At 33.7% G+C, this 20,698-nt stretch overlaps 1 protein-coding gene, 1 long non-coding RNA gene and 1 other non-coding gene across 3 annotated transcripts; 1 reads left to right on the top strand and 2 right to left on the bottom strand.

Annotated features, from left to right (window-relative positions):
• Positions 1-208: 208 nt before the first annotated feature.
• TRNAG-GCC lies at positions 209-279 on the bottom strand. The gene has a single exon. It is a non-coding gene; the product is annotated as a tRNA-Gly (tRNA).
• Positions 280-2,655: 2,376 nt separating this feature from the next.
• LOC106758565 (ferritin, chloroplastic) lies at positions 2,656-5,454 on the top strand. The gene is made up of 8 exons (XM_014641484.2): positions 2,656-3,078; positions 3,865-3,948; positions 4,036-4,096; positions 4,209-4,296; positions 4,408-4,469; positions 4,555-4,620; positions 4,964-5,027; positions 5,157-5,454. The coding sequence occupies exons 1-8, from the start codon at positions 2,786-2,788 to the stop codon at positions 5,204-5,206; spliced, it is 768 nt and encodes a 255-aa protein (XP_014496970.1). The 5' UTR covers positions 2,656-2,785; the 3' UTR covers positions 5,207-5,454.
• A 710-nt stretch (positions 5,455-6,164) lies between these two features.
• Positions 6,165-6,909, bottom strand: LOC106759109. The gene is made up of 2 exons (XR_001375594.2): positions 6,608-6,909; positions 6,165-6,503 (listed from the first exon to the last, which is right to left on the bottom strand). It is a non-coding gene; the product is annotated as an uncharacterized LOC106759109 (long non-coding RNA).
• Between the last annotated feature and the right edge of the window lie 13,789 nt (positions 6,910-20,698).

Below are 20,698 nucleotides of genomic sequence, written 5' to 3'. Positions count from 1 at the left end.
TAAAATATTGCTTTCTAATGTTAGATATTTCGATACTTAAACTAAAATACTAATGTTGTATTGCACATCTGTCTGAGATTCGAAATTGATTACAAAACTTTAATACGTTATTCATGATCCGCTATAAGCCTAAATACTTAAAACTATTGGTGACGTCACTGAAATATTATAATTTTAAAAAACGAAAAAAAGATTCTGGAAAAAGGATTGCACCAGCCGGGAATCGAACCCGGGTCTGTACCGTGGCAGGGTACTATTCTACCACTAGACCACTGGTGCTTTAATGAGAAATGGAACTAAACTAAATTATATAAACTTTAACCATTACTGGTTATACAAAAATTAATAATAATATGATGATCTTAGTAAAGTTTAAGTTTGGTAGGATATATTCATAAAAGCACATATTTGTTCCTTCAATATTATTTAAATTTACACTTACAAAAGAAAAAAACTTGTGAAATTGTAATAATTGTGTTTTCTGTTAGAAAATAAATCATATCTCGAGATTATTGAGAGAATATATTGTTATTGTTATAGCTGATTTGCAGTAATAATATTATATTATTATAGAATAATTACAGTAATAATATTATATTATTATAGAATAATTACAGTAATAATGTTATATTATTATAGAATAATTACAGTAATAATTTTATATTATTATAGAATATTTATAGAAATAAAATAATAGAATTATTTCTTTTGTATATATTTCTCATATTTTATTCAAAATTAATAAGATAATTTATTTATTTTTTAAAAGAAATCACTTATAATAAAAGCCATTTTGAAGAAAAACAATAGAGAAATCTCCTATTTGTTTTACATATAATTCATTTATGAGATCACTACAACATGGTATGGTAGTAAAAAGAATGAATTTAAAATAAAACACAACAAAACTAGACATGTTTGAATAAAAACGTCATTCATATACTATTTTTTATACACATAATTATTTAAAAAATTAATCAATTTATTATTTTTGGAAAAATATTATTTTAAGTGAAGTTTTATACTAAAGTATTTTCAATTTATCATACTTATTGTGGCTTGAGCCCTTCCACTAATAAAAATGAACTATTTTTATTACAGATCCAATTGACCTTTGCTTAAAATGAAAAAATATCAAAGATTTAAAAGTACCTTAATTTCACATAAATCAAAATTAATATTTATACATTCTTAAATCAGAGCGTATTTATGTGATTATTTACAATGATTATTTCAATATATATTTTATAATGATTCAACATTATAATATTGTTTTGGATATGGAGGATAAGATATAATCAAAATACTATTTCACACTTTTTCTTAATTTAATTTTTTTAAGTTCTTAAAATTCTTTTTTCAAACTTGTTTTTGTAAATTTTAAAATAAATTCATAATTAGTATAGATTTAATCATATTCTATATCTTGTAAACACATTTTTCTTCTAAATTTAATTATGAATTATACTTGACATGTTCAAACGTTTATGACCTTTTTACCGTCTGACCGACCAACTTACTAAATCAAATTCTAATATATTATTGTCATAGACTAGGTCAATAACTAACCAGAAAGTTATTCACTACAGATATTAAACCTAATATATTGAAAAATAAATTTGAATGATTAAATAAGAAATAGATAAAAGTATTAGAGGTACCAAAACGGATAATCCGGTTCGATCCGGTCCGGTTCACCACAAGTTAGTCACTTAGTGAGCCAACCCAACCCAATTCATTTATTAGTGAGTCAGAAAAATCTAAACCCGACTCTACCCACCACGGGTTGGTGGGTAAATGGGTTGACTCACTAGCCCATTTAATTAGAATTTTTTTAAATAAAAAAATTTACAAACTTTTTATATTTAAATTTAAACAAATTCTACTTCCAAAAAATGATGTTAAACTGAAGACAGTTCAAAATAATAATAAAAAATACAGTATAATCCAAATGTCATCTAAAAACAAACATAGAAAACATACAAAAAAAAAGTGCTCCTTGAAGAATTTCAGTGAAGTGAGAGTGACAACATCGTAAATGAGAACAAGTTCCGTGAGAGTGATTTGTGAGGACAGAGGTTACTTTTTTGGTATACACAATAAGTAAAAAGAGTATTTTATTTTTTAGGGTTTCATAAATAAAATAATAAATTAAATAAATAAAATTAGGTAGGTGGCTTGGCAGGTCAACCCGGCCCATCATAGGTTCAACCCGCATGAGCCGGGTTTAAATGAACCGAGTTAAAATCTGACCGGTATAAAAAAAATTCAATTTTTTCAAACCCAACTCAGTCCAAACCTATGGTGAGCCTGATTGATTTACAAATTGTAAGCCATTTTGACGACTTAAAAAGTACATTATAATTTTGAATTCTATAAATATAAAAAGTGTAAAATAATATATTGGTTTAAGATGCTCGTGAGTTATAGTGGGAAACACCTGTCCCTACATTAACGAATGATGCCAATTATTCTTACGTGGAAACAATATCTCCTTTATCTCCCCTTTCACACTCTCACCACGAGTTCGCCACACGCCCCTTTCCTCAACAAATCCTGACCGTCCACCTGTTTTGCATCCAACGCTCCAAACTACAGATCTCACTTTTCAAAACTCCCAAAATACCCCTCCCTTCTCCTACATATACCTTCTTGTCCCACGCAAGCTTCACCACCACAACTCAGACCTCAATTCTTAGTCGCCATTGTCTCTTCTTCTTCCTTCTCCATTTCCTTTCCCTGTTTCTCAGCTTTTTTCGATTACCCTTTTGGAGATTTTGATCTCATGGCCCTCGCCCCTTCTAAAGTTTCTCCCTTTTCTGGGTTCTCTCTCTCAGATTGTGTTGGGGGAGCCGGGAGAAACCCAACTTGTTCTGTTTCTTTGAGTTTTCTGAATAAGAAAGTGGAAAGCAGAAACCTTGGGGTTTCTGCCTCAACTTCGCCTCTCACTGGGGTGATCTTTGAACCCTTTGAGGAGGTTAAGAAGGAAGAGCTTGCTGTTCCCACTGCTCCACAGGTTTCGTTGGCTCGTCAGTATTACGCTGATGAGTGCGAATCTGCAATTAACGAGCAGATAAAGTGAGCACTTCTATGATTTTCACCTCTTTGTTTGGTTAATTTTCGAGTAATTACTTGTGGTTTTATTCTTTGTTTTTGTTATCTGTGATGTTTTTGTTTACCAATCTATTGTGTTTTCTGTCTCCTTTTCAGAGAGATTTGTTTAAACAGATTGAAAAGGTTTATAATAGACAGATGAGAAAACTGAAATAAAAAGCTTATAACACTTTTAAGGGTCTTTGTTTTTTTTAATTTAAGCAGATCAAGCGATTATTTTAATATATAAAGTGAGTCTTTTGCGTTATTGAGTGATTTAACTTTTCCTTGTACTAGGGCTTATAAAATAAAAATCGCATGATGATTATTATAAGGAGATGAATGATAATCATTGATGTCATAAAAGAATCTAACATTTTGCAATTACTCTGCTTCTACTTTTCAGATCTCGTTTTGATCCTGAAATAAAAAGGGTACAATATGTATATATAAAATCCTCTTTGGTTTTTGTACTATAAAAATGGTGGTTTCGGTTTTAGCATATCATTCTGAGATGCGGTGGTTTTTGTCCCTGATTACTTCGAAACGAAAGTACAAGATCTGGACCAAAGCACTAATTCTTCACAATATCAGGACCAAAACATCATTTTTTAAAATATGTATTAAAAACAAATTTGATCAAATTTTGGGATTTTTAAAAAGGCATTATTACTTCAAAAAACAAGAGTGAAATTTTATATAAGTTTTTATTTGCTGCTTCTAATACTGGTGTCCTGCTAAGAGTTTTTCCTCTTCGATTTTGTGTCTCAGTGTGGAATACAACGCTTCCTATGTGTACCACTCCTTGTTTGCATACTTTGACAGGGACAACGTAGCTCTCAAGGGATTTGCCAAGTAACTAATTCTAAACCCCTTGTGTCTTCTTTTTCTTCCATTTCTCAAACGGGTGTTCATTTATCGGGCTGTTATTGTTGAAAATAGGTTCTTCAAGGAATCTAGTGAAGAAGAAAGAGAGCATGCTGAAAAGCTTATGAAATATCAGGTTAAATTAATTTTATAATTAACTGTTAACTCAAAATCATCCAGCTAAAAGTAACTTCTCTAACGTTACATCACAATATACTGATATATATGGTTCTTGTTAAATTGTTTAGAACACTCGTGGTGGAAGAGTTGTTCTTCACCCCATCATGAATGTACCCTCAGAATTTGAGCATGTAGAAAAGGGGGATGCATTACATGGTGAGCTTACTGATTTAGTTACTGTTTTAGGTTCTGAAACTGTGCATTGTGGTTTCTCATATGATGTCAATGGAATATAATATGCTGATTTTCCTCTATTTTCTTGTTTAGCAATGGAATTAGCTTTGTCTTTGGAGAAGTTGGTGAATGAGAAACTTCGGAATGTGCACAGTGTAATGCGTCTTTACTTTCTGCTTTTGGTTTTTGTTTTTCTCTTTATTTTTTCCTGAGGAACTCACAAATTATTTGATCTAACAGGTGGCAGATCGCAACAATGACCCTCAATTGGCAGACTTCATTGAAAGCGAGTTTCTGTCTGAACAGGTGAAACTCATAAACTGCAGAGTGCTTGTGTATTCATAGAAATTTCGGCATTTACAATATATATTAGGAAATTGAAAGAAATTGGCCAAAAAAGAATATAGATGAACTGTGTGTTTTTTCCAAAGCAAACTTGGACCACTAAATGGGGTTTTTGTTGAGTGTTTACCCTAAACAGAAAAAGGAGGAAAACATCTACCTGAGGCTATAATAAAAACTGAAAATCATTACTTTTGTACCTGTGCAGTGAACACTGGGTTTGATTTTTCAAGTTGAGTCTGTATCTTGCTTATATTTCCAATGTGTTTTATAAGTTAAATAAAACATGTGTCTTTCTTCTGTACAGGTTGAAGCAATTAAGAATATATCAGAGTATGTGGCTCAACTGAGGAGGGTTGGAAAGGGTCACGGTATGTTTTGCTACCATTACTTTTCATATTGGTTGAAAAAATATGCCTTTGATGTACATTTCCATCAGTATGGTAATTTTTTCCCAATACCTATAACTTCTACTTACATTTATACTTTATGGCTTGTAGGTGTGTGGCACTTTGATCAAAGTCTGCTTCATGATGGACATGCTCCTTGAACCTGATAGTCTTTATAGTCTTTATTATTAGTTCTCGTTTACATTTGCTCTTCCATGGCCTTTCTGAGCTGTTTTCTAATTTAGAAGTAGAATTTAAACGTTTTTCCTGAGGTGTAAGAACTTGTAGTGTTGTAGTGTTGTGGCAGCAAGTGTAAGAACTTGTAGTGTTGTAGTTTTGTGGCAGCAAGTATCATATGTAAAAGACTACAAGCATATTATGCAATATCATTTGATATCTCCTTTTCAACTGTCCTCGAGTAGAAATATCAGTGGTTTGATATCATGAAAAATTTCATAATCTTGGTAATGAGAATACAGTTCAAATTATACGTTTGTTTAAAACCATATATACCTAAAACATACGTTTAATGTATTTCTATATAAAACAACTTATTCAATTTAAGCTATGACAATAAACGAGTGAAAGCACACAATGTCTTCAATTGAAGGCCATCTGTCAAGTACAACCATCAAAAGCAGTACTCTTCTTAGTGATACCTATACATTCTGGTTCAAATCAAAGCATAAATCTGTGTTTCAGAAGAAAATGATATTCATAGAAATGGGCAATTTGGATATTGGTAAATTGTAAGAGTTACACTGGTAACAACTATATTAACTTAACCAGATAAATGCGTAGTTTATGTGATTTCTGGTTCTTTTATGAAGGAGCTCTACTTTTCTGAAGGAAATGGATGGCAATGCTTTGGTCTATTTTTGGTTTCTGTTCAGCTGTATTGTTGAGCTATATTTGTCTTACCAAACTTCATTTGTGGATATGTTTTGGTTTCTTGTTTAGCAATTCGCACACTAAGTTTCAAATGAAAGCAACATCAGGGTTGCTTTAAAAGTATAGAGTATGCTAAATGAACATAACTCGAGCTTGTATTTACAAACTTTAATGCCAGACCTTTACTTCTGAAATGTAGACCCAAAATATAGACTAAAACTCAGCTGATACTGAATAATTCAAAGTCTGATTATTCACTTTCACTTCCCTTGGAAACTCGAAGAAAATGTGATTCCCCTTTCTCATACATCAACCTATGATGCTTTCAATAAACCTTTGGACTCATCCATCCATCAAGAAAAATTCATCACCATTTAAATAACCACACAACATTATTTCAAGTTGGCCTAAAACACATGACCCAGTATGAAGACATGTTGATCCTTTTCTTGTTAGATGTGTTTTGAGGAGAGGAAGACTCGATCATCTTCCACATAACTTGGATATCTGAGTATTCTCCATAAGACTCCATATCTTTATAAAGATTCAGAAGTCCATTTCTGTTTCCTGTGCTCAACTCCATAAATAAAAAGACAATATCAAAGAAAAGTTAACTATGTGATTCAGAATTTTGGTGAAATCATAGCATCTCAACTTCAAAGTAGTTTTACCTTTAGATTTGAACATGAAGTTTGAAGTCACTTTAAGAAGGATACTCTTAATTGGGTAGATAGACATCCTCTTGAAGTACCTCCAACCCTTCCAGTTCCCCATTTTCTGGAGCAGATAGCTAGCTTTCTCTTCCTTGCACCCTCCATTTTATATGTGTGAAATATGCGCCAATTAAAAAAATAATACAATGATTTCTAGCAAAACACCAAGATGAATCCTTCCATATAAGAAACCAACAAAATAAAAGACAAGGCCTTTTCCTTTTCTGTACTTGTTGAGTTTTCAATCTTCCATAATAAAGTCTTAAAGACAATTGCTTGATTATCACATATTACTATATTTCTACTGTCTAAAAGTTAAGATATTCATGCTTATGGTACTTCTTCAACATATCAGAAAAATAAGTCAAGGTAAATTAACATTGGGTATATGAAACATTATTTTCACATTCTCATTAAATTTTACCAGAAATTGTAAATTGATTATGACTGTAGAAAAAATTGGATCTTTATAGTTTATGACAGATAATGCAGGTCAACAGTTATAAATAATGAATTGGAGGAAATTGATTTGGATTTTGCTTCCCTACTTATTCAACTCACTAAATATTCTCAATCTAATTGCATCTATAAGCAAAACGGTGGGGTGTGGGCCCCTTTTGAAGCGGTTGGTTGATTTATCTTCAATGTCTTTGTGTTTGTTTTGCACTTTCTCTGTACTCTTTATCAGTAAAATTGAAAACATCCATAATAACTCAGACAACTGAGTTACCCTTAATCCAAAACAAAGATTTGATTTTCTTATTAGAAACAGTTGTTTTAAGAACCCCAGTTCCATTTTTAATGTTAATGATATTTTGGGTTTTGTTTAATCTTTTCATTTTTAACTCGAAATATAGTATGCTTCTGTGAAACAAAACAGTGGAATTAATTCTATGAAGTCTGTTCTTATCTTAACAAGTTGTTGAGATTCAATTCATCTGATATTTTTTTGAGAGAAATAAGATTTATTATTATGCCATGGAAGAGACTTAACATCCTCAGTGGTTGACATTAAAAAGCCAAGGTTCTTGAATTTGCACAATTTAGTAGGACAATGATTTGGATACTGTTTCCATCGCTTTCTATGTATAGTTTAATTTTGGTGAGTGAAATTTAAAAGTTGGACCGTGGCATGTTCAGGAGCTATTTTTTGATGTGTTTATCAACCACTTGTTATGACATCTCACCAACATATATGGTTTGAATTTGAATTTATCTCTCTTGTTGTCTACGTGTGTGTGTTTTATTTGGATGAGAGTGTAGATGGGAATATTTTTGGGGCATATTCTTGGAGTTTCAGATCACTTTCACTATTTTATTTTCTGAATTCAGAAAAAAAAATTGAAGGGAAAGAAATCGATTTAAAGACGATAAAGTGAGGTTCTCTTGATACAAAACTAACAAATAAAGATGTTAAAATGTCTTTGTTGTTCGTAGGTTCGTTATTCAGCTGGAATTATTTATGGAATTTTTTGTCATTATTCTAATAGGAAAACTTTCTTGCAAATGTATTTTTATAGGGAAATCAGACTTTATCGATTTTCTCAAAAACAAAAGAATATAGTGGAAATTTTTGTATTTGCTGTAGAAAAATACGGAAATTTTCTGTAGGGTTTAAAATATACTGAGTTGAAAATGAATCAAGAAACTCATTGTAACTAGATTTCTATATTTGTGAATGATGTTGAGCTTAGCATCAGTAACAATGGTTATGTTATAGGACTGGAAATAATAGAGTTACTCCCTTTTGTGAATAAAGTGTAGTAATGGTTGGATTAGGTAAAAGCCGATGCCATTTACAACTAATGGATCATTTAGCACATGGAAGGGTGGTGATAGTCCATGTATTGTTCATCTCCATGGCAGTAAGTTCATCATCAATAGCAAGTTCCAATGGGGAAATTTAATGACTTGGGAATAAGTTTGACACATCAAAGATCTTGACTCACTGAAAAAAAAATTATACATCGATATAATGAATTTAAAGAATGGTACAATGACATACTTTTACATTCATTTGACACTGAGTATAAGAATAAAATAGTCATAAAACTGTAAAGTTTTGTATTATTTTAAGAAAAAAAAAATAAAAAATAAAAAAGAATAATGTCAAATGAATGTAAAAAGGTTAGATGTATCAGAATATTTTTTGAATGAATTTATCTTCTTTTTTATCTATACCTAAGACCTTGTAATGGAGACATAATGGATAAAAAAATATAGGTTAAACTCATTCGAAGGTTCCTATTTTCGTGTTTTTTTCCCACTTAAGTCCTCGTCTTTTAAGTTTTGTCAATTAGGTCCTTAAATTTCAAAATTCGAATGAATTTTGCCCCTGTTGTTAAATTAAGTTAACAGGATTAACTTTTTGTTTATCTGTGACGATGAGGTGTTTAAATTAAGTTAACAGAATATTTTTTGAACGAATTTATCTTCTTTTTTATCTATACCTAAGACCTTGTAATGGAGACATAATGGATAAAAAAATATAGGTTAAACTCATTCAGAGGTTCCTATTTTCGTGTTTTTTTCTCACTTAAGTCCTCGTCTTTTAAGTTTTGCCAATTAGGTCCTTAAATTTCGAAATTCAAATGAATTTTGCCCCTGTTGTTAAATTAAGTTAACAGGATTAACTTTTTTCTTACCTGTGACGGTGAGGTGGATAAATTTTTTGACATGGTGTGTATAGAACCTTTTACGTGCACAAAACCTTGTTCGTGGCAAAATCTTAAACAATTAATTTAAAAAATGGGATTTTTGTGAAAGATTTTAAAATTAGGGTTAATTTAAAATTGAATTGGGATTAAAATTGAGATGAAACATCTGAAGTTGAGTGTTTCCCAAGAACACATCACTGAGGAAAGCAATTGGAAAGAGGGTTTAGGTTTTTTGTTCTTCAAGATTGGAAACTACTGAGATTACTTGAGAATTGAATCCAATGTCGTCAAATGCGAAGAGTTTGAGGCCGATTTCGCAATTGGGGAAACTGATTCGACCAAAACTTTTTTCCTCTTGCAATTTGACATTGTTGGGTACATCATAGTTGATGGGAAGCTTTTACAACCCTTTGTCCAGAGAAAAAAAAATAAAGTGACTCAAATTAGCTGAATAAGGAATTCACCTCGTGGTTGCGACCACGGTATTTGAATTTGCGAGGGAAATAACGAAGGACGTAACCGAGGCCATCGTAGGAGAGAAGCATCTCTTGTGTTAGTTTGGGCCTTGTTCGGGGAAGTTTCTTGGGCTTTTCGGTGGCGGATCTGGGCTTGAAAGAAGAGGAAGAAGGATCAGGAGTGGGATTGGTGGAGGCATTAAGGTTTGGAATGGAATTGGGAGCAGAGAAAGGATAGTCTCATGACTAGTGACCTGGTCTGTCGCACTTGTAACAGCCTGTGGCGGTTGCTATTCCTTTTCCCTCGATTTTTCTCACTTCTCACTTATCACTCTCCTTCCCCAACACACCATTTATCTGTGGTGCTCCACCTGAACAGGATAGAACACGATGATAGAGCTACGCGGTACAGGAAACTGTTATCGCCAATACTACAACAACAATTTTAATGATTGAGTGTCTGGTGCAGGAGGTGGTCGTCAGCGATGGTGTGGCAGCGATCTAGGTGGCGCGACACAATCAGTGCAGTGAGGAAGTTCTAGGTTTTGTAGAAGGAAGAAGGAAGAAGCTCCCGTTATTTTAAAAAAATTTATTCAGAATAAAAATTAAATAATACAAATAATTACTAATAATAATAATAATAATAATAATAATAATAATAATAATAATAATAATAATAATAATAATAAGGTTAAGAAGCCCCAACATTTTTAATTTTTTGTTTAAGATACTGGCACGTGCATGATAAAACTCACGTAACAGGTTTTGTGCACGCCACGACACCATATTTGTCTACCTCACCCTCACAGGTAAGCAAAAAGTTAACCTCGTTAACTTGATTTAACAGCAAGGATTAAATTCATTCAATTTTTCAATCTTCAGGACTTAATAGGCAAAAGAAAAAGACGGGGATGCAAATGGAAACAAAACACGAAAATAGAAACCTTCGAATTGGTTTAACCAAAAATATATGTAGAGAACTTGTTGATGGAAACAAATATCTTATCCATTTAATCAGTCCATCTATTTTTGGAAGATCCTTCCATTCAATTTTTTTAAACGATTATAATTGTCTTTGTAATATACATAAACAGCCACTATGAAACAATGATATAATTTTATAACCTTCTCTTTACGCATACTTACCAAGATATATTTATATTATGTGATTAATGTCACACCCCATTTAATACCCCTCTTTAGTGGGGTACACTTGTCAAAACCCTTTCAGTTTCCCCATACAAGTGGGAGACAAATCTTGCAGTGCATTTAATTCCCCGCACTCGGTAGACGTGTGGCTACAAAGGGGATATGGATTTCCAGATAGTGGAAGCCATGTGGCAGAAAGGGAGTGGACCGAGCGTCCTTTTTGGTGGCCATATTTAAAGTGGGATTTTAAACTTGGCACCACTTTCTGCATTGCAACCTTTCTTCTTCCTCAAGCTTATTTTCCAGAAACACCATTTTCTCCTCATTGTCTCTAAACCTTCCAACCTTCTCTCTAGAATTCTAACCTTTTCTTCTACTCCGATCATCAACTCCCTTTCAGATTAATTGCTACTGGCGCCAAGATCTTCAAATTGCACCGATCAGATTTCTGTTCGGAACCGGTAAGTGTTTCTGACCTTGAAAGCTTCTTGGTCTTCTTACATGCACACACCCTTTATGCTTGCATGTGGTTGTTAAATCATTTCTCTGAATCCATTTCCTTGTAATCAGACCTTGGACCTTGAAAACCTTAGAAGTAATTGTTGCCCAAGACTTAGAAGCTTAGCTGGAATAGAGGTAAGGGAAGCTTATAAGATTTAATTATGAATTCTTTGTATGGTTGGATGAATATTTTAATGTATGTTTGATGATTGAATTGGTATGTTGAAATATTGTATGATGTGACATGAATTGTTTGATATTGATTAGGAACTTAGAGTAAATGTATTAAACTTAGAGAAATTCTGGAATCTGTGATAGAAGGTCATTAGGACCATTCGGTCCTCCCCTAAACCGTTCAGTCTTGACCGATTGGTCTTGATCGATCGGTCTTGTGATGCTCATGTTGTTTGTTATCTTTTTGCCTAATCTGTTATTTAATAAGTCAATGGAGTCTTTTCCCTCTCGGTTTTAGAATATACTATATGTTAAGAACGCTCGATCATAAATTGAGTGTTTGGTCATACAAGTGTTCGGTCTTAGACTAGCACTTAACTTATGAAGCATTCGGTTTCATATTATTATTACTAATCCAAAGAACGTTCGGTCATGTAAAGCACTCGGTCATATATCTAGTGCTCGTTCTTATGAAATGCTTAGCCATAAATTAGTATTGCTACGAGTTCTAGTACTCAGTCTTACACTGAGTACTCGGTCTTGAAGTGCTCGGTCATAGACTAGCCTTCGGTTATTTTAGTGTTCGGTCTTATACCAGCACCTGATTTTTTTAAAGTACTCGGTTTCACTAAAGTTTAACTCGGCTGTTGAGCGTTCGGTCATGTTCATAAATCATTTGTATTCTATCAGTTGACTTGGCATTGTATAGTACTCGGTCCTTCTTGGGGTTAGACCATTTGGTCACATATTGTTGATACTCCATTTTCCCTTCAGTGTTATACCGTTCGGTCATTCTCTTCACAGTGTCTATTCTTCTGAATGTGATGGTATGTACTCTTCTAAATTGGTTGAATTTTGGTTAAGTAAGAGAATTCTGATGGAGGAATGTCTCATGATTGATGATGGTTGGTAAAGTATGAACATGGTCAGACTCTGCTGTCGTTCTGATCCTAATATTGCGTGATGATGCTTTCTCATGTAAAGAAAGGTTACTCATGCGTGGGAATGGCAGGAGGTCCACGGTCATAAGACCAGATGATCGTTGTAGGACTAACCTCGGGTGGCAGCTGATGAATTATGCCAGCTACTACACAACACCGGGTGCTAGGAATGTCGAGCTACATGGTTCATACAATCCGGACAGTGTCTCAGTGGTCGTTTTTAATGTTCGGTTTACATAGCTATGTATGTATAATAATTGTATGAATGTGATGCTGCTTATACTTTTCGGTCTTTATGTTTATATGTGTGCTAGGATGATTAATTAAATTTACATAAGCTTACCCTTATCTTTTCTGTCATTATCTATATGACCTTCGGTATCTGGCCGTTCGGTTTGTTCTCTTCACTGCGATGACCATCCTTTGGGTGTGAGCAGAAGACGTCATTGAAGATACTTTGGAGGATGCTTTGCAGACCACTCAGCCAGAAGTCAGTGTGCCCGAAGATAGTGTCGGACCGTCTGGACCTTAGTCTAGATTTTTAGTTATCACCTTATGTATATAGTCATTCGGTTTATTGTTTTGTGAAACCGTTCGGTATACCCTTTTGTATTAGACCGATCGGTATTAGTATGTGAACCATTGACTGTTCGGTCTTTCATTGTACATTCTGTTCTTGTAAACAGCTCAAACTCTATGTAAAGTTTATGTTTTTTTTCTTTTTATTTGCTCACTCAATTCTCTTTTATTATTTATGTTAACTCCTAAAATAAATTATAGCTTTTATTATATATTTATTGGGATGTTACAATTAATTTTTTTAATTTATATTATCATAATGGAAATCGTGCCAAGATGATGAAAAAGAAAAAAGAGTTTTAGAAAATAAATTTTAAAGTCCATAACATAAAATAAAATTATGAGAACTAAATTTTAGATTTAGAAATTGGTTATACAAAAGAAACATTTTAGTATCTTACTACACTCGTATGAAAACGATACTTTTAATTAGACGAACGAAATTAAAGTAATTTTCAAAATGTTTAATTTTCATTAAATTTAACATTATAAAGAAATAAAACTATTATTTGATTTTTGAGTCCAACAAAAATTGACGTCTTACGCATTATCATTCAAAAATGACAAATTAGGATTATGTACTTCTTTGAAAAAATTTATTTGAAAAATGATTTGATTTCTTGAGAGTGAATTCGACAATGGAGTCTTACTCCTACATATCATTCATGAATCAGATATCACATTATTGACTATTTGCGAAATTGGACCACCTGAACTTGAGCTTAAGTAAAAGAGTATGATATTTTTTTATCTTGAAAATTTTTATTTTTACTTTTTGTATTTCTAAAAATGGTTGTAACGTGACGCAAACGACAAAAGGATACCAAAAGATAAACCAAAAAACTATTTTTTTTTTCCTTTTCTTAATCTTTTATGTTTTTAGAAAAATGAATTTGAAACTAAGTATCACTCCGATGTAAGTGGTTGAACAAACACCAAAGAGTGAAAAGGGAAAATTATTGTATTTTTGAAAATGGTGACACAATGCATGGAGTCGCAGAGACAATAAAATAAAAAAGAAAATTGTCTTTTTATTTTTTTAATTTTTAATATATTTCTTAAGAAAATAATTATGTTAGTTTAAAGGTATATGGCATAGGGATATGACAAAACCTGAAAATGAAGTAAAGCCTCAATACTAGAAAAATAAAAATAAAAATAAAAAATGGAAGTGTATGGACAATAAATGGTATAGCAATTAAAGTGAGGTGTGCAAAGTGAAACATAGGTGTAGAAAGTAAAAACTCATAAAAGGGCCAAACAACACAAGTAAGGGAGCATAGTTAGTAAAATAAGTGGCTAAAAGGAGTAAGTTAAATACAGTTAAATAACAAACCATAAAGGTGCTGAATATCAAAGATGGGATGTGTGTAGCGCGACAAACTTTCAACTCATTTCTCTTTTCTTAGAAGACAACCAAGTTATCTTCTTCTTTCCCAGTTTCACAAGAAACCAAAGCCTCCACTAGCATTTACAGTCGCAGACCCTGAACCAGTTACTGGCAGGGACACCGACAACCATTGGAAACTTCAGCTGTGACACTGGAAACCACTAAAAATTTCACCCACGTCACTATTGCGAACGAGGAGCACGTGAACTCTCGTCTTCTTCACGAGATAGAGTTATGGGTCATCAAAGTTATTGAGGCCACACGATTTGTTTATCACGATGGTACACATGACTTTTGTACCTAGCAAGACTTTGGTGCAAGCTTGATGTGATGGTGTTACATATTGGTGTGATGCCTTGTCAGAGATAGGGAATGTTTTACTGTTATAAATACCACCATCGTGAAGAGAGTATATGTGTCAAGAAGAGAGAAATGAAACAAGAAGGAGGCACCTTGATACAGATTCACAATAGGTCAGCCATTGAGTTAGCAAAGAGTTCGGTCAACCATGAGAGGAACAAACACATTGATGTGCGATTTCATTTCATCCGAGAACAAAAAAGGAGGGAAGTGTGGAGTTAAAGCATGTAGAAAGCTGAGCATAAGCTACGAAATGTTCAAAAAACCATTGCAAACTATTATGTTCGAAAATAGCAAAAAGGTGATTGGAATGAAGGACAAGAAAAACATTCAAGCTTATAGGGGTGTTTATGACTATGGTCCCAAATAATTGGTAAGGGGAGGTTATCGCGTGGGTCACCAAAGCTATTTGGACCACATAGTTTCTTTATCATGATGGTACACATGCCTTTTATTCCTTGCAAGACCTTGGTGCATGCTTGATGTGATGGTGATACATATCAATGTGATGCCATGTCAAAGATAGGGGATGTTTTGTTGTTAGGTGTATCTCTGTTGTCTTTTATGATAGTAACAGTTTGAAGTTAATGTTGTGTTTATGTATTTTTGGATTTTCATAAACTTGTTATGTTTTCTATAATAGAATTATTTTTTATACCAATATATTGGTATCAGAGCTGAGTATGAGTGTCTGAGTTAAGAAAAAAAAAGAGTGATGAACAACCGTACAAATAGTGCATCCCCACCCCAATTGATAAAGAAAGTCAATTTTGATAACTATAATGTGCAAATGAGAGCTCTTCTAGTATCCCAAGACGTATGAGATGTAGTGGAGAATGGGTACGAAGAACCCACAGAGGACAAAGAACGTGTTGATGCAAACAAGTATCGCAGTCTAGTTGGAAGCCTGAGGTATTTGCAAACACTAGATCGAATTTAGTGCTTAACGTTAGGATCACAAGTTGATACATTAAGGAGCCAAGGTATTCCCACTTGAAGGTGTTGAAACAAATTTTCAGATACGTAAGACGAACATTATCACTTGGTTTGTTTTACACTAAGACTTATAATCATCGACTTGGTGGGTACTCAAACAGTGATTGGTGCAGAGACATAAATGACTGAAAGAGCATGACAAACAATGTTTTCCTTATGAAGGACACAACATTAAGCTGCTATCTAAGAAATAAACTATAGTGACATTGTCAACCTGTGAGGCCAAGTATGTTGTAGCATTCTAGATTGTATGTCATGCAGTGTGGCTTAGAAATATTTTAAGCAAACTAGAAATGAAAAAAGAATGAGGGACCTTGATACAACACCAAGTCAACCATCGAGTTAGTAAAGAAACAGGTCAACCACGAGAGGAGCAAGCACATTCATCTGCGATTTCATTTCATCCGAGAACAAGAGAAAGAGGGAAGTGTAGAGTTAGAGCACGTAGAAAGTCGAACAGAAGCTACAGACATATTCACAAAACCATTGCAAACCATTATGTTTGAAAATAACTAAAAGATGATTGGAATGAAGGACAAGAAAAATATTCAAGCTTATGAGGGTGTTTATGACCGTGGTCCCAATTAATTGGTGAGGGGGAGGTTTGTCACGTGGGTCACCAAAGTTATTGGGACCACACAATTTCTTTATCACGATGGAACACGTGCCTTTTGTACCTAGCAAGACTTTGGTGCATGCTTGATGTGATGATGATACATATTGGTGTGATGCCATGTCAGAGATAGAGGATGTTTTGCTGTTATGAATACTACCACTATGAAGAGAGTACGTGTGTTGAGAAGAGAGAAAAATAAGGTGTGTTCAGGAACGGGGAAGAAGTGAAAGTAAAAAGGAGGTGTTGTGTTGTGAGGTGTATCTTTTTTGTGTTTTACGATATTGAGAGTTTCATAGTTAGTTTTGTGTTTATGTATTTTTCGATTTTAATAAACTTGTTACGTTTTCTATAACAAAATTATATTTGATACTAACAAATTGGTATCAAAGCTGAGTTTGAGTGTCCGAGTTAAGAAAAAAAGAAGAGTGATGGTCACCCTTACAAATAATGTGTGTCCTTACCCTAGTTGACAAAGAAAGTCAACTTTGATAACTAGAGTGTGCAAATGAGAGCTTTTCTAGGATCCCAAGACGTATGGGATGTAGTGGACAGTGGGTGCGAAGAACCCACAAAGGACTAAGAGTGTGTTGATGCAAACAAGTATCGCAGTCTAATTGGAAGCTTGAGATATTTGACAAACACTAGACCAGATTTAATGCTTAGCGTTGGGATCATAAGCTAATACATGAAGGAGTCGAGGTACTCCCACTGGAAGGCATTGAAATGAATTTTAGGATACGTAAGAGAAACATTACCACTTGGTTTTTTTACACTAAGACGAATAATTATCAACTTAGTGGGTACTCAGACAACGATTGATGCAGAGACACATATGATCGAAAGAGCACGACATGCTATGCTTTCCTTATGGGGAACACAACATTCAACTAGCTTTTTAAGAAATAACCTATAGTGGCATTGTCAACCTTTGAGGCCAAGTACATTGAAGCATCTTAGAGTGTATGTCATGTAGTTTGGCTTAGACATCTTCTAAGCAAATTGGAAATGAAATAAGAAGGAGGGACCTTGATATAGATTCATAAGTTAGCCATCAAGTTTGCTATGAATCTGGTCAACCATGAGAGGAGCAAGCACATTGTTGTGCAATTTCATTTCATCCAAGAACAAGTAAAAGAGAGATTTTTTGAGTTAGAGCAAGTAGAAAGCCAAGCACAAGTTGCAGACTTGTTCACAAAACCATTGCCAACTATTATGTTCAAAAATAACAAAAAATGATTGAAAAGAAGTGCAATAAAAAGAATGACCATGGTCCCAATTAATTAGTGAGGAGGAGGTTTGTCACGTGGGTCGCCAAAGTTATTGGGACTACACAGTTTCTTTATCATGATGGTACATATGTCTTTTGTACTTTGCAAGAATTTATTGCTTGCTTGATGTGATGGTGATACTTATTGGTGTGATGTTGTGTCAGAGATAGAGGATGTTTTACTGTTATAAATACCACCACTATGAAGAAAGCATGTGTGCTAAGAAGAGAGAAATACAAGGTGTGTTCCAACACATTGAAAAAGTGAAAATAAAGAGGAGGTTTTGTTTTGTGAGGTGTATGGCTAGTTTGTTTTATGATATTGAGAGTTTGATAGTTAGTGTTGTGTTTATATATTTTTGGGTTTTCATAAACTTGTTAACTTTTTTATAATAGAACGATCATTGATTCCAACAAATTGGTATCAAAGTTATGAGTTTGAGTGTCTGAGTTAAGAAAAAAAGTGATGGTCAACCTTACAAACAGTGTGTTCCTATGGTAGTTAACAAATAAAGTCAATTTTGATAACTAGAGGGTGTAAGTAAGAGCTCTTCTCGGATCCCAAGATGCCTGGGATGTAGTGGAGAGTGGGTACGAAGAACCCACAAAGGATTAAGAGCATGTTGATACAAACAAGTATCGCAGTCTAATTGGAAGCTTGAGGTATTGGAGAAACACTAGACCGAATTTAATGCTCAATGTTGGGATCACAAGCCGATACATGAAGCAGGAGAGGTTCTCCCACTAGAAGGCTTTGAAATGAATATTCAAATACATAAGAGGAACATTATCATTTGGTTTGTTTTACACGAAGACGGATAATTATCGACTTAGTGGGTACTTAGACAATGACTGGTGTGGAGACACGAATGAATGAAAGAGAACGACGAGTAATATTTTCCTTATAGGGAACACAACATTCAACTGGCATTCTAAGAAATAACATATATTCAAATTGACAACCTATGGGGCCGAGTATATTGCAGTATCCTGGAGTGTATGTCATGTAGAGTGGCTTAGAAATCTTCAAAGCAAACTGGAAATGCAACAAGAAGAAGAGACCTTGATACGAATTGACAACATGTCAACCATCGAGTTAGCAAAGAATCTGGTCAACCATAAGAAGATAAAATAGTGTGCCCTACCCTAATTGATAAAGAAAGTCAACTTTGATAAGTGTAGTGTGCAAATGAGAGCTCTTGTGGGATCCCAAGATGTATGAGATGTGATGGAGAGTGAGTACGAAGAAGCCACATACGGCTTGGAGCGTGTTGATGCAAAAAAGTATCGCAGTTTAACTGAAAACGTTAGGTATTTGACAAACATTAGACCAAATTTAATTATCAGCATTGGAATCACAAGCCAATACATGAAAGAGTCGAGGTACTCTCACTAAAAGGCCTTGAAATGAATTTTAAGATATGTAAGAGGAACATTATCACTTGGTTTGTTTTATAGTAAGACAAATAATTATCGACTTAATAGGTACTTAAACAATGATTGGTGCGGAGACACGAATGACCAAAAGAGCACGACAAGCTATGTTTTCCTTATGGGGAAGATAACATTCAGTTGGCTTTCTAAGAAATAACCTATAGTGACATTGTCAAATAGTGAGGCCGAGTATGTTGCAACATCCTAGAGTATATATCATGCAGTGTAGCTTAGAAATCTTCTAAGCAAACTAGAAATGAAAATGAAAGGAGGGACCTTGATACAGATTGACAACAAGTCAACCATCGAGTTAGCAAAGAATCTAGTCAACCATGAAAGGAGAAAACACATTGATTTGCAATTTCATTTCATCAGAAAACAAGTAAAAGAGGGAAGTGTGGAGTTAAAGCATGTAGAAAGCCAAGCACAAGCTGTGAACATGTTCACAAAACCATTTCCAACTATTATGTTCGAAAATAAAAAAATGATAATTGGAATGAAGGACAAGAAAAAAATTTTAAGCTTATGGTGGTGTTTATGACCATGGTCCCAATTAGTGGTGAGGGGGAGGTTTGTCACGTGGGTCACCAAAGTTATTGGGACTATACAATTTCTTTATCATGATTGTACAAATGTCTTTTGTACCTTGGAAGACTTTTGTGCATGCTTAATGTAATGGTGATACATATCGGTGAGATTACATGTCAGAGATAGGGGATGTTTTGTTATAAATACCACCACTGCGAAGAAAGTATGTGTGTTGAGAAGAGAGAAAAATAGGGTGTGTTCCAGCATGGTGAAGTGTGAAAATAAAGAGGAGATGTTGCGTTGTGAGTGTTGAGATTGTGGGCAACACAATTTCTATATCAATCTAGTTTTTGATGATGACAACACATTGCTTAATAACAAGTCATGTTGTTGCTGTATTACATGTTCTTATGCTGATTAAACTGTAATATTTGTTGAACATGTGTATGTGTATGTACTATGTTACATGTTCTTGTGTTGACTGATTGATATATTTTTGGAACATGTGTATATGCTTTAATGTGCTATGTGTTATGCATCATTTCATATGTTTTACTACACATATTTTAAAGCAAGAATCACAAGCACTTTTACGAACTTATTCTTGTGCTGCAAAGTTCTGGTACAGTCGACTACATTACTAATGGATTCGACTATGCTAAAACCTTTGTACAGATTTTGATAATTAGTGTTATGTGCGATTTTGAGAAGAAAATAATTTCAAAGTGTTTGACATTGTGATATTCGACATTGTGCTTTACATATTTGATTATATTTGTTGTTTGATTTGGAATTTTGTTATGCTCTTACACTCTAACAGCTATATTTTTAAAAGTTACTTGACCATTGATGACTTGGTTGACTGTATTGAATGAGTTCTGTTATTTGTTGACCATAGGCTACTAAGTTGACTAAACTGTTATAACTGTATAATACAATCGACTGAATTAGTAGCACATTTGATTGAGAATCTGACTGTCTAACAGAAATCTATAAATAGAC

The sequence above is a fragment of the Vigna radiata genome, chromosome 4 (assembly GCF_000741045.1).
Source record: "Vigna radiata var. radiata cultivar VC1973A chromosome 4, Vradiata_ver6, whole genome shotgun sequence".
In the NCBI taxonomy this organism is placed as follows: Eukaryota; Viridiplantae; Streptophyta; class Magnoliopsida; order Fabales; family Fabaceae; genus Vigna; species Vigna radiata.
The sequence above is the reverse complement of the archived record's forward strand: the minus strand, read 5'-3'. Positions and strand labels throughout refer to the sequence as shown.